The following is a 14,557-nucleotide window of genomic DNA, read 5'->3' on the forward strand; positions in this document are numbered from 1 at the left end:
AGTGTTGAGAAAATTGGAGATACATGTAAAAAATAAAGAAACTGGACCATCTTCTTACACCGTATATAAGAATAGACTCAAAATGGATGAAAGGCTTAAATGTAAGACCCAAAACCATGAAACTTCCAAAAGTAAACATAGGCAATAAAATCTCTGATATTGCTAACAATAATTTCTTTTAGCATATATCTCCTCTGGCAAGGGAAACAAAAGAAAAAATAAACAAATGGGACTACATCAAACTAAAAAGTTTTTGTACAGCATAGGAAATCATCAACAAAACAAAAACACAACCAACTGATTGGAAGATATTCACTAATGATACATCTGATAAGAGGTTAATATCAAAAAAATATAAAGAACTCATACAACTAACAACAACAAAAACAAACAAACAATCCAATTAAAAAGTAGGCAGAAGACCTGAGCAGATAATTCTCCAAAGAAGAAATACAAATGACCAAAAGACATAGGAAAAGATGCTCAAGGTCGCTAATCATCAGAGAAATGCAAATTAAAACCACAATGAGATATCACCTTACATCTGTCAGAATGGCTATCATCAATAAATCAAAGAACAAGTGTTGGCTAGGATGCAGATAGAAGGGAACCTTCATACATTGTTGATGGAGAACAGTCTAGAGATTTCTCAAAAAATTAAAAATAGATATACCTTTAACTTAGCAATTGCACTTCTGGGTATCGATCCAAAGAAAATCCAAACAATAATTTGTAAAGATCTATGCACCTCTATGTTCATGGAAGCACAATTTACAATAGCCAAGTTATGGAAGCAACCTAAATGTCCATCAACAGACGATTGGATAAAGAAGTTATGGTTCATATATACAATGGAATATTACTTAGCCATTATAAAAATGAAATCCTACCATTTGCAATGACATGGATGGACCTAGAGGTTATTATGCTGAATGAAATAAGTCAGACAGAGAAAGATAAATACCGTAAGATTTCACTTATATGCAGAATCTAAGGAACAAAAGAACAAACTAATCAAAAACAGACTCACAAATATAGTGGACAATTTGGTGATGGACAGAGGGGAGCGGAGTTGGGCGGCTGAGAGAATGGGGTGAAGAGTTAAAGAAGTACAAATTAGTAGTTGATATTTCTAAATTATGAAATCAGAAAACTGGAAGCAGTAGAATGGAGTCAAAGACGCTTCATAAACCCTCCTAAATTCTAGGAACAAAACTAGGACTGAGACAAGGGCTAAATATGTTTGATGCTACTACAAAAATAATATTCACTGGGTTGACAGTGATGTGTGATAAAGCAAATACAGCAAAATGTTAATTACAGAAACTAGATGGTGAGTACATGGCTATATGAGTGTTTATTGTGTAATTCTTTACATTTTAAGCATATCTGAAAGTGTAAAATTTACCTTCTACGCGAATACATTTCCATGCTTGAGCTATCTGATAGGCTAATGTTGACTTCCCCACTCCCTTAAAAAGAAAGATGTTATTAAAACCCAATAAAACAGCCAGTGAAAAAGATATTCTCATTTTTTAAAGATTCTGTTGATGGTTACTATATTATCAAGTAAATATTTTTTTCCTCACAAAATAAATGAAAAGTAGACCCTAGATATTTATAGCTTCATTTTTCTCTACTAATTTTCACATTTGCCACTTTATGAAGTGATTTAAATCATTTTTTTTAATTAAGAAAATAGGCTTGAAACCAGGAAGCTGTACCGAAATGGTATTATACACTTTTAATTGTCAAATTTTGTATTTTTAAATACAAATCATGTATTTAGGTTCATCATTTTATTTCCTTTCTAAAGTTTACAATCATGAATGTTCGACATAGTTCCATTAACTTCCAAGAACAAAAAATTCCTTCTTAATGGGCATCTTTGAAGAGTACCATATTTTAAAGATATCACTGTAATGACATTTAAATGATTGCTTTTACCATTGATTTTTAAAATTCTATTATGTTTTTACAAACGTAATGAAAGTTATTGGAACCAATTCTTGGTATCTGTCCGAGGGTCCATATAAAATTAAGTCTGGCCCCTAGCCTCTGCAGTTCTAAAGAGGCTCTTTAATTAACCAACTCAGGCCCTCTAATGTTGGCTACCAACTAGCTCTACGGCTGAAAATAGCTCTTATGTAGAGGTCCTTATTAGAACTGCCTAGAAAGGCAAGCTATCTTACAACGACCATTTTTAGTCTCTTCTCTGTTTTGTGGAAAGATAATCTATAGGTCCACTGACACTTTGTGGGGAAAGGTGAGGCACCTTGCCTCTAAGTAGCTTCAGATATTAATAGGAGAACCTCCCATTTGTTTCTATAGTGTCCTACCTTCACATATCCAGAGAACCTCGCAACAAATTCCACAGAAAGTTTTATATGCAAATTGAGTCTGCAGTAACCTTGGATCACATATTTTTTGTCATGGTACAGTGCTTTGATAGGTTAATTTTTTGTAATATAAAGCCAAAGATAAATACAATATGGGTTCCTTTTCATTTATAGTATACAAGAAGAGAGAAAGTTATAAATTTACAACCAGCATTATATCAGATTTTAAGTTATACAATGGAAGTCTAACAAACTCAAAAAATTTAGCACACTATATGGTTTTCATTCTTGTATGGTAACAGAAGATTATAATTTTAAGAATAAAAAATTATACTAAATAAGTTAGAAGGGGTAACTTACTGGTTTCCCAAATACAATAAAGCAAACAGGTTTAGACAACATAAAGTCTTTTTCAGTTTCATCTTCATTAAATATATCCACAAAAGGATGCTCTTCTATCTTCTCTTGAGAAGTCATAATACAAAATACTGCAATAAGGAAGAGTAAGACTGTTAAAAGCACCTAATTTAGTTGGAGCAGGTAGGTAGGCTAGGGAGAACTGGAATGTCCTGTGAATTTACTTAGTCCAGAAGCTATTTCACATCACTAAACACATGGATTTTTGCCAATAATTGCAAATAAGTTAAACTCCTCTATTAAAATAATAATAGGCTCTTGGTTTGATATAAAAAGCAATAATCCAGCTATAAAAAAGACAGCTAAAACAAAGTGTTCCTGAAAGACTAAATTAAGGGAAAAAACACATATATGAATACATACATATGGTATGATGTCTGTATTTTATTAAAGATCAAATTAAACATGTTATACATACATATACATCCATATTTATTTGTGTATGTGTATGGGTGTAGGGACTATTACTGGCTCTAAAATAAATCCTAATGGAAATTAGAAAATCAATGTAGAACTGAAAAATAATGAGCATAATATATACCAACACTTATAAGGTATAGCTAAAGTAGTATTTAAAAGCCTTAAATACTTAAATTAGAACCAAAGAAAGAGTCTGAAAAGCAATGAGATAAGCTCACAACTTAAGAAGTTGGAAAAAGGAAATCAGAAAAAATTTAAAAATATATACTAAAAATTAATAGAAAACAAACATTATATAGAGGGTCAACAAAGCTTAATAGTGGAATTTGAAACAACATATAAAAAGAAAACTTCTGTCAAGATTGATCAAGAAGACAGAAGATACAAATAAGCAATATTGCACATTAGGTTTTTTAGAATTGTATTTTCTTGCATCTTGAAACTAAGATTTTTCAATGTTTTTGTTGTTTATTTCTAACTTGTATTATAATCAAGAGAATTATGTTAATTAATTCTCTATGTTATATTAATTCTTTGAAATTTGTTGAAGTTTGTCATACAGCTGAGCACATGGTAATTTTCAAAAAATCCCTTGTATTCTTGAAAAGGATATGCAATTTACATTTGTTTGATACCATGTTCTTTAAATGTTGTTTATATCAAGTTTATGAATTTTATTGGTTAAATCTTCCATAACACTTACTGACTTTTTGCCTACTTAATCAAATCATATTAGATATAGAAAAGAGAAAGGACTATAAAGATAATAATGCTGCAGCTATAGATGATAAGCAGATATCATAAACTAAGTTATCCAAAACAAATTTGAAAACTTAAAACAAAATTGGTAAATTTCTAGAAAAATCAGTTTCTCAAGGAAAAAAAGAAAACCTGAGGGGTTCTATAACCATTAAGGAAACTGAGTCAGTAACTAAAAATCTTCCCACGAAGAAATCAGATGGTTTTATTGACAACCTCCATGTCTTACAATCTTAGAAACACTCTTTAAGAGAAAAAAAGTGTAGACTTCTTACATAAATTTATGGGTTCCATATAACCTTCATACCTAAACCAGACAATAGTGTGAAAAAGCAAATTATGTGCCAATTTCATTCATGAACAAGATTTTCAAAATCTTAATCAAAATAATAGTAAATTGAAACCAGAAATACATAGAAAAGTTAACAACATCAATGGCCAAGTTGGGTCTTCTTCAGGATTTCAAGGTTGGTTTAATATGAGAAAATTAATTTATATTAAAATAAATTAATGGAGAAAAACTATATGAACATCTTGATAGAAAAAGTATAAGAAACAATTCCACACATTTTATTGATTAATAAAAGACAAACTTCTTAAGACTAGAAAGGAACTTCTTTAACTTGTAAATGGTATGAACAAAAGACAAATATTATATTTAATGGTTAAATACTGAAAATGTTCTTTTTAAGGTCATAACAAAAGAAAACTGTAATAATTCCCAGTTGATACAATTATTACATAGAAAACTCACAGATAAATTTTAAAAATTAATGAGATAATCCAATTTGCTGGATTCAAAATCATTATACAAAATTCTATTGCATCTCTATACACCAAAAATAACTAGAAAATGTAACAAAAGATAAATATGACTTATCTTAGTAGCGAAAATATAAATTAGGATTAAATGTAATGAAAGATATATAAGCCCTTTATGGAAAAATTATAAAACCTTATGAAAAGACTTTAATAAGCAAACTTCAAAAATGGAAGAAAACTATGTCCTAGTGGTCTGCAACACTGTTCATGGAACAATAAAAAACAGATTGAGGGGGCTATATGCTTCCAGGTAAATGGGATGTGATTATACTTCTCTGTGGAAGTTAAGCATTTCCAAACGTCACTATGAAACAGTACACAGTAAGAAATATTACTAGTATATTAAAAATATTTGAGATGAAGTCTTCAACAACTGAAGGGCTGAATTTTGTTTTTTTAAATACCAAAAGATAAGTAATATTACTATCGAATGTAGTTCTAAGGAGTGAAATCTTTTAGAGAGATGGTGCATTTATTAAAAAGTCTCTATTACAAATTAAAACTGGGACTCTAAGGTCTGGGATGGGGCTATCTAGGATGTCCCAGTGCCTTAAACCCCAGTTTACCCTGAATGCTCTGCATAACAGAGGTAGCTCCCTCATTTCTGGCAGATAGCTGCCTCTTCCTACATGGCCTAAGGCAGATACCTCACAAGACAGTGCTTGTCCTCCACAGGATCTGCCTTTACCTTCCCTCATAGCTTTTAAGGCAATAACTGGGTCAAGTGACAGCACAGCCCAATTGGGGAGGCACTGGTTCAAGAAGAAAATTATTGAAAGAAGGGCTGAAAGAAGGGCTTGGCTATGATGTACCAATAGGAAACTTTATAACTTGCCTGGGAGAAGACCTTGAGGGTGCTGAGTTGGGGAATGTTGACTTGATAAAAGTTTATTGATATGTGAGCTCTCACCAATGACTCATGCTTTAACATCCTGGCTAGAACACCTGGAACAGATACTAATTCTCTTGGTCAAGCAAGATTGGAAGAGAAAAGAGTTTTAAGGAAGAAGCATGTAAATGGACCTATGGAATGGTATAGCAAACATACTCTAGGGGACCCACTTAAGTTAGGTTTCACTAAACCTAAAACTGTTGCTGCCACCTGGTCATGTTTGGCTTCATATGCCTCTAAAGAGTTATTGCAGATGGAGGTAGGATTGCTGCTACATAATTGGGGCAGGGAGATGTATGTCTTGAACTCAGGAATCCTCTGAGACTCCTCTTGATGCTTTCATGCCCAGTGAATGGATAACTGTAGCAACTACAACCTGGTAAGGACACAGTAACCAGAGGCTAAACTGCTCAGGGGTGAAGGCAGGTTACTGTACGGGGAAAACAGCTTAGATGGGTTGGCCAGGGTAAGGGAAATTTAGAATAGGTGGTAGAAGAGAGAAGTAATGAATTGTCAGTTACAGACCTAAGAGTGCAGGTGGAGTCTGTAGCTTGGATTAATTGTATAGTAGATTCTGTAGCTTGCCTTACTAATCTCTTGTGAGTCCTTTTCTTTTAGAAATGGGGACCAGACACCACCTTGAAGAATCAGTAATGGATACTGTGAACTTATGAATGGGGGAGAAGTGGATATGAGTGGTGCAAAGGTTAGAACGTGTTATTAGTGCTCTGCCCATATCTACTTGACATGCACCTTTTCCATGCATGGCCAGCCCATCTCCCAACTACTGGCAGTGTGACTCTTTGCCTAAGGGCTGTTTGGTCTGTCCCGCCTATTCAGTCTGAGCACAGGGCAGACTGGAAGTTCCAAGGAAGTAATGTTCTGCCATAGCAGACCTCAGCCAATAACTGATGGGACTTGGTGAATAAATACCCCAGCTCTCTTTCCTCTTAAGAGGGAATAACTGAGACATATATTCAAGTAATCCCCAGAGAATTCAGCCCACAGAGAAATTTGCTTGATAATATTCCCTTTATTAGCTTCTCTCCCTTCCCTGCTGTTGTTTGCTGGATTATTCCCCATATAAACTATTGTCCTCAAATTTTTGTCTCAAGATCTGCTTCTGGGTTCACATGGAATTGTTTAATTAAGTGGAAATATTTAATTACAGTGTAATATAATAATTGAAAACTAAATATTGGTAAACCAGAACTCTACCGTTACTTTAAGAGGTTTATTCCTAAATAAAAGCATTCTGCAAATATTTAACTCATGTTCAGAAGAGTTGGTTTCCATTATGAAATGGAACAGAACTAAATATTTTTCCCTGTTAAAAGATCCAAGTCAATGCAAAAAGGCAGAACTGACATGGTCACCTTTCTAGTTCTTAATAAAAAAAAAAAAAAAAGCCTAAGGTGACTGCATTTTAAAGAGAACTCTATGCCGAACCGAAAGAAAATTTAAAATAATTAAATACTTATTTAAAAAGTTTTATAATTTATCAATTGTGAATTTACAATATTATCTCTAAAATCACAGTTATATAATTTCAAATATCACATTGTTAGGTGGTTATACTACAATTCAATACAAATTTTTAAAGTTTTCTTACATTTTTAGCAGTTGAAAAACCCTCTAGCAGTGGATTCTGCGGTTTACTGGGGGCCCAACTCCTGGGAAACCTAGCACTCTGCCTAGGCTAGCTAGGCTGCCACTCCAGTACATCTTATATTCTCATAGCAGGTGCTCAATAAATAGTTGTGGAATGAAAACATTAGTTATTGAAAGAGGAAGTGGTTTTAAAAAGCGGAATTTAAGGAGATCTCCAATTTTAGTTTAGCAAGAAAAGGAACTGGTCTGGGGTTCCCACAAGAAGTGAGATTCCATTCAGTATAACCTAAAATGCACCCGAGCAGAGAACTACGACCCTTACCTGGCCGCAGGAAACCCCAGCGGACCCCACTGGACAGCCACAGCCACCTCCCTGGACTCTTGGGTCTGTTGGGCGGTTGCTGAGGGAACCCCAGGCAGTACTGCGCGCAGGGCCTCTGGGGAAGAGGCGGGGCCTTGGTGGAATGGAGTGGGACTGTAATTTATTGATTTAATTTCTTAAATATTCACTTTTACACCTAATTTTGTATTCAGAATTATAATACATTGCTTTTCACAAATGTGGAACGCGATAATCAGAAAGGGTAAATGCATTGCCCATTTATGTTCACACACATGAAATGGAAGAAACCTTATTTTAACGCTGAACTGCCTTATTCCAAAGCCAGCGGTACACTACTCTCGACAGTTTATTTGTAGAATTTACCAATGGTTATCCTCAGGCACGAACACGTCGCAAAGTCCAAATTTTCCAACTTTATTAAAAAAATAAATTCCTTGAACCACACACCCTCTGGACGATACGGATTTTGTTGACTCTCATGAGGGTAAAATAGACGAGAAGGGAAAAACACTCAGTGAAGAACCATCACACAGGTTTCCAGGAAAATAAAGGCAGAAATAGGGAACAAAACAGACCAACTTGGGAATGGATCTGTCTGCAACTCGGAGAAACACTTCAAAAGAAACAACCCAATCCGAAATCTTTCCTTTTTTTAAAGACAAGGACCAGATAGACCAGAGGTTCAACTAACCCACAACCTTTCCTCCGCCTTTTTTCTTCTGCCCGCATCAAAAATGGCGCCCTCCACTTCCTCCCTCGGCAGCACGCAGGTTCTGGGAACCTCTACATTACCTCTCTATGGTATATCCTCCAGCCCCGCCCCGCCGCGCCTGGGGCGGGCCTTGCCTGTAGGTGGGGCGTCAGGATCCGGAAACACCTGAGCTGTAGCGGGTTGTCTGTATCTTTAGCTTTAGGGCCCAAGAGCTGTTTTTCCTGGCTGCACCTGGTGCCCGGGGTCTGAGGTGTCTTCTATCTGAGTCTTCTGGGGGCAATCTGGAGGCTGAAGCAGCCTGGGCCGCGGCCTGGTGCCCTGTCGTGGGGGCCCCCATTTGCTCGAGCCATGCCCTCGGCCGCCGCCCCTATCATCAGCTCGGTCCAGAAGCTGGTGCTGTATGAGACCCGAGCTGTGAGTACCCGGCGCAGCGCGGGCGAGGGGATGGCGGGAGAGTTGGTGTGCGGCCGTAGGGCAGAGATAACACCACTCCCCCAACCCCAGTTCCCTGATCCCAGCCTTGGGGAATGTGCCTGAGGGAGCTTTGCCCTGTCATCGCACCCAGGACATTGGTGCTTTTGTATGCCCATGTTTCCACGTAAAAGCCACGGTTTAACACGCTGGAAACAGGTGCTTGTGGCATCTCAGAAACTGTTCATGAGGTTCTGTAAGAGTTACTGGATTCTTGTCAACTTTCTGAAAGTGTTAAGAGTTGTGTGGTTCACTGGTTACAATACAAGCATGGGTATGAAAAAATAGTTTTCCTATTCCATGGCATACCATTACTGTGATAGATGTTAATTACCAGCAATTTTATAGCTGAAATTTTGGGGTTTCTTTATTTGAAAGGAAAGAAAATTTTTGTTTAAAGACAGCTGATTTGTTTGTATAAAATTATTTTGCTTTTCACTTGACTTTTTTCCAACACATTTTTTTTTGTTGTTTCATTACTTCAGATGGCTTTATAAATAGTTACTAATTGAATAGTCGAAAGCAGATCAGTTTTTATGTTTTGGTTACTAGTTCCCTAAACTTTAGGGAATGGTGTTTATATAGCTTTTCTAAATTGGGGTCTTAGAGTCTTTGTTTAAAATTACACTTCATGATAAGATTACACATGCTGTAAGCCTGCGTAATACTCTTTCTTATGCTATGGAGCGTGTTATAAGGCACATTTGGTGGAACTTGGCTTGTCTTCATTAGATAGAGGAGTACAAGAAAGTACTTAGCTTAACAGTTTTCTCAGTTAAAACATGGTCCTAATAGCATGTCTGCCTCAGGTCATCATTAGTGCAGAAATATTGTTGACCCTAAATTAATATTACTGACAACTTTATTTGATTAGATCTAGACCAGAAGACGAAATTATCTAATATATTGTATTTGCAAATATCTTCAGTTTCTCTCTTAGGAGAGTCATTCGGATGTATCATTTTGACACTGAAGCAAAACTTTCTGCTTTCTGTACAATGTGCCCCTAGTTAGAAACATAAATACTATACTGAAAACAGAAATAAGCTGAGTATTCATGAAGACTGGCTGAGATGTGTTCTTTGTAAAACACAAATCATATTTTAGCTCTCTTCTGCTCAGAAACCTTTAGTGGTAAATGCTGAATGCCTTAGTTTGGCTTTCAAACCATATATTATTGGTCTTCAGCTTATCTGTCTGGTCTAATATCTACTATCAATTCAGCAAACACTTATAGGGGATTAGCTGTGTGCTTTTATGTGCCTTATTCTGCAGCAAAATTGTATTTCTTTAAGTTCTCTATATCTGTGTTTCTGCTGTTCTCTTTCTTTGTAATGTTCCTCCTGTCAAAATCTTGCTGGTCCTCATAGCACAGTTCTGATACATTGCCTTGTAAACAGGAGGCTCTCAAGAGATGCTGGTGGAGGGAGTTTAACACAAAGAGATGTGTGTTCTAGAATTCAGCTGTGATACCTCTCAGTCATCTAAGTAATGGAAACTAACTCCGACCAGTTTAGAGATAAAAGGTGAATTTATCATTAGGATATTGGAGGTGCAGTTGCATAGAAGAATCATTAGAGAAACCTAACTCCCGGAACTGAGGAAAGGCAGCGGGGTTTGAGAACTCTCTCAGAGTGCTGCAAGGACGGAGCCTAGTGCTGGGAGAAGGAATCTGATTGACTCATCTGTGATTGGGAATCTGCCCCTGGTTGGACAAACCATGGTGGCCAGGAAGAGTCCAGTGAAACAAAGGCGTGACTGTTTGTGCCACGCCTTTGTTTCAGGGAATGGTTGGGCCAGGGCAGCCACCTGAGAAAAGTCTGCTGCATTTATTTTTTTCTTTTTTCTTCTTTTTTTTTTTTCAGAATTAATTTTTTTTTTTATTATGGTGACATTGGTTAACAAAGTCCAGTAAGTTTCAGGTACATAATTTAATAGTAAGGCATTTATATATTACATTGTGTTCTCTGCTGTGAACCTAAGTTTCTTCGTCAGTGCAGCAGGTGATTCTTCTTTTTCATTTTTATTTTTGACTTAAGCAAAGATATAAGCAGAAAGATTTTTTTGAGTAATAAGATCAAAGTTTAAGGGATGTAAGTAACTCAGAAAAGCATAAAATTACTGGCGACCAAGTAGATCCTAGAAATTAAAAAAAACAAACTGTAGCAGGTTGTATTAGTGAGGATAATTGCTAAGGCTCATTGAGCACTTCTATGCTAGACACTGTTCAAAGCACTCTACATATATTTTATTATTTAATCCCCATAAAACCTCTAAGAGGTAAATGTTGTTACACTACTACTATTATTAATACTTGGTGAAGAAAAAAATGAGGCAAAGAGAGATTAGGACAGTCTACGGAGTGTGGCTGGGAACAGCTGCTAGGCATAGTTTGAACTGGACTGTGACAAATTGTTTAGAGAAATTGAGAGTAAATGATTAGAAACTTTTATAGCAGTTTGACAGAGTAATTATGTTTCTGATAAATTAGATAATTTATAACATTCATTTTGTAGTTTGTATGTCTTTTTTGTTTTTCACTTTTCTATTATGGAAATTTCAAGCATATTTCAAGTAAACAGAATGATATAATAAATTCCATATGACCATCACCCAGATTCACAATTACCAACATTTTGTCATCTTTTATTATCTATAACTTGTTCCGTTCTCTACCTACCACTTATTTTTGTATAAGTTTCTTTTCCTCTAAAATTTACATAAATTGAAATGCAGAAATTTAAACTGTATAATTTGGACAGGAGCGTACGTGTGTGTAAACCACACTCTTATCTTGCCCCAGGAAGTTCCTTTGTGTCTCTGTCCAGTCTGCTCTCTTTACCTTCCTGGAAACTAATATTCTATTTTTTATTAACCTAGATTAGATATACCTGTTCAAGAATTTCATGTAAATAGAACTGCATTGTACACACTCTCTTGAGTCTAGCTTCTTTTGCTCTGCAGAATGTCTTTGAAATTCATCCATCTTGTTGTTATCTGTAGTTTGTTCCTTTTTGTTATTGAGTAGCAGTCCATTGTATACATATTCCACAGTTTGTTTATTCATTTTTCCTTATGCTTTAGACTGTTTCCGAATTTAAGCTGCTGTTAAGTCGACTATGAACATTCTTGAACTCAAGTATATGTGGACATGTGTTTTCATTTGTTTTATACTTGTGAATGAAATTGCTAGTCATAGGGTTGCTGTTGAGTGGTTGTTCCATTCTATACTCCCGTCATCAATGGATGAAATCTCCATTTCTCCATATCCTTGCCAGCATTTGGTGTTGCCAGTCTTTTTAGTTTTAGTTATTGTAGTGTATGTATAGTGGTATCTTATTATGGTTTTAATTTGCATTCCCCTAATGATTAATGATGTGGAGCATCTTTTCATGTGTTTATTCACCATTTTTACATATTCCTTTGTGAAGTATCTGTTCAAGCCTTTTGCCTACTTTTAAAAATTGAGCTATTTATCTTTTTATTTATTTATTTTTGGTAGGAGTTTGTCAGACATTATGGATCAAGTCCCTTGTCATATATGTTTTGTGAGTATTTTCTTTCAGACAGTGGCTTGCCTATTCATTTTCTTAATTATCTTTTTCTTCAGCTTTATCAAGGTATAATTGACAAAATTGTAAGATACTTAAAGTATACAATGTGATGATTTGATATATGTATATGTTGTATGAATGATCTTTTGATGAGCAGAAGTTGTTAATACTAGCGAAGTCTAATTTATCAGTTTTTTTCTTTTGTGGTTATTGCTTTCTGTGAGCTATTTAAGAAATCTTTGCCTATTTCCAGATCACAAAGTTATTTTCCTATGTTTCCTCTAAAAGACTTATACTTTTAACTTTTATGTTTAATGTTGTGTTTCATATTAAGTTAATTTTGTGTATTGTGTTATGTAGGAATTGTATTACTTACCTGTTGTGCTGTAACAAATTTCTCCAAAACTTAGTGGCTTTAAACAGTAAACATTTAATATTTCATACAGTTTCAGTAGGTCAGGAATCTGGGAGTGACTTAGCTAAGTAGTTTTGGCTCAGGGTCTCACAAAGTTGCAGTCAAGATGACAACTGGGCTATGATCATCTGAAGGCTTGACTGGGCTGGAGGACTTACTTCCAAGATGGCTTATGCACGTGCTTGGCAAGTTGAGTTGATTGTCGACAAGAAGCTTCAGTTTCTTACTTCATGGACATTCCTCTGAATATCTTTATGATGTGTTAGCTGGATTTGCCTAGAAAGTATCCAAGAGAAACAAGGACGAAGCTGCAATGTCTTTGTGACCTAGCCTCAGAAGTCATGTTCCATCATTTCTTCAGTATCCTGTTGGTTATGCAGATTAACCCTGTTCTGTGGGAGGGAACGGTACAGGGCATGAATACCAGCAGATGAGAATAATCAAGGGTTCTTGGAGGCTGGTAACATAGGGATCGGGGTTCACTTTTTTCATACCTCAATTTATACAGCCTTATTTGTTGAAAAGATTATTTTTTATTGAATTTCTTTGGCATGCTTGTGAAAAAATTAGTTGAATAAATGCGAATTGATTCTTAAGCTCTCTATTTTGTTCCACTGATCAACTTATTTTTCTGCCATTACCACCTTGTCGTGATTATTATAATTTTTAAATAAGTCTTGAAATCAGGAAGTGTGTTTTTCAACTTTATTCTTTTCCAAAGTTGTTTTGGCTATTCTATATCATATGCATTTTCCTATGAACCTTACAATGGGCTTGTCAATTTCTATTAAAAACCTATTGGGATTATGATTGGATTTCGTTGAATATATAGATCAATTTTAGGAAAACTGAAGCTTAATAATATTGAATCTTTCAGTCCATGGTGTATCTCTTCATTTATTTAGATCTTTAATTTCTCTCAGTAGTACATTGTAGTTTTCAGTGTAGAAATTTTATATATCTTTTTAAAAATTATTTCTAAGTATTTTATGAGTTTTGATATTATTACAGATGGAATTTAAAATTTTATTTTCCAATTGCTTTTTGCCAGAATTTAGAAATTGAGTTGATTTTTTGTAGATTGACCGTATATTGTAAAACCTACCTCTTTTATTAGTTCTAATAGGTTTTTTGGCATTTTCTTAATATTTCTACATGAATAATCATATCATTTAGAAAGATGATATGATTCCTTCCCAGTCTGGATTCCTTTTATTTATTTTTCCTTGCCTTGTGTCACTGGCTAGGACCTCTAGAACAAAGGTGAATAGAAGTGGTGAGAGCAGACATTTTCTTGTCCCTGATCTTAGGGGTAAACTGTTCAGTCTTTGACCATTAAGTGTAATGGTAGTTGAATGTTTTCGTAGATGCCCTTTATCAGGTTGAAGAAGATTCTTTTCTATTCCTAGTTGAAGTTTTTTTTTTTAATTTTAAATTTTGTCAAATGTTTTTTTTTCTGCATCTGCATATGGCAACTTCTTTATTTGTTTAGTATGATGGATTACATTAATTCATTTTTAAATATTAAAAAATCCTTGAATTTTGGGGGTATATCCTACTCAGTCATGCAATATTATTGTTTTCATATATTGCTAGATTCTATTTGCTCATATTTTGTTAAGAATTTTTACATTTATGTTCAGGATATTGGTCTATCATTTTCTTTAACATCTTTGCCTGATTTGGATATCAGGGTAACTGTGGCCTCGTAAAATGAGTTGAGAAGTGTTCCTTCTTCTATTTTCTGAAAGTAGTTGTATAAAATTGGTATTGTTTCTTTCTTTAAATATTTGCTAGAATTT

At 34.9% G+C, this 14,557-nt stretch overlaps 2 protein-coding genes across 7 annotated transcripts in view; one reads left to right on the forward strand and one right to left on the reverse strand.

Moving 5' to 3' along the window:
• Positions 1-7,674, reverse strand: part of AK9 (adenylate kinase 9) — a 99,298-nt gene extending 91,624 nt beyond the window's left edge. For 5 of the 6 annotated variants that reach the window (XM_025042457.1, XM_025042459.1, XM_025042456.1 and 2 more), the window contains exons 1-3: positions 7,583-7,674; positions 2,700-2,827; positions 1,409-1,472 (exon numbers count right to left, since the gene is read on the reverse strand). In XM_025042457.1, coding sequence (XP_024898225.1) covers positions 1,409-1,472; positions 2,700-2,816 — 181 coding nt within the window. In that variant the 5' untranslated portion in view covers positions 2,817-2,827; positions 7,583-7,674. The remainder of the gene's footprint in view (positions 1-1,408; positions 1,473-2,699; positions 2,828-7,582) is intronic. The other variant, XM_025042458.1, reaches the window with a different exon arrangement.
• Positions 7,675-8,436: 762 nt separating this feature from the next.
• Positions 8,437-14,557, forward strand: part of FIG4 (FIG4 phosphoinositide 5-phosphatase) — a 96,266-nt gene continuing 90,145 nt past the window's right edge. Inside the window, exon 1 of the mRNA XM_006926067.3 lies at positions 8,437-8,729. Coding sequence (XP_006926129.1) covers positions 8,664-8,729 — 66 coding nt within the window. The 5' untranslated portion in view covers positions 8,437-8,663. The remainder of the gene's footprint in view (positions 8,730-14,557) is intronic.

The sequence above is a fragment of the Pteropus alecto genome, unplaced genomic scaffold, assembly GCF_000325575.1.
Source record: "Pteropus alecto unplaced genomic scaffold, ASM32557v1 scaffold79, whole genome shotgun sequence".
Taxonomy (NCBI): Eukaryota; Metazoa; Chordata; class Mammalia; order Chiroptera; family Pteropodidae; genus Pteropus; species Pteropus alecto.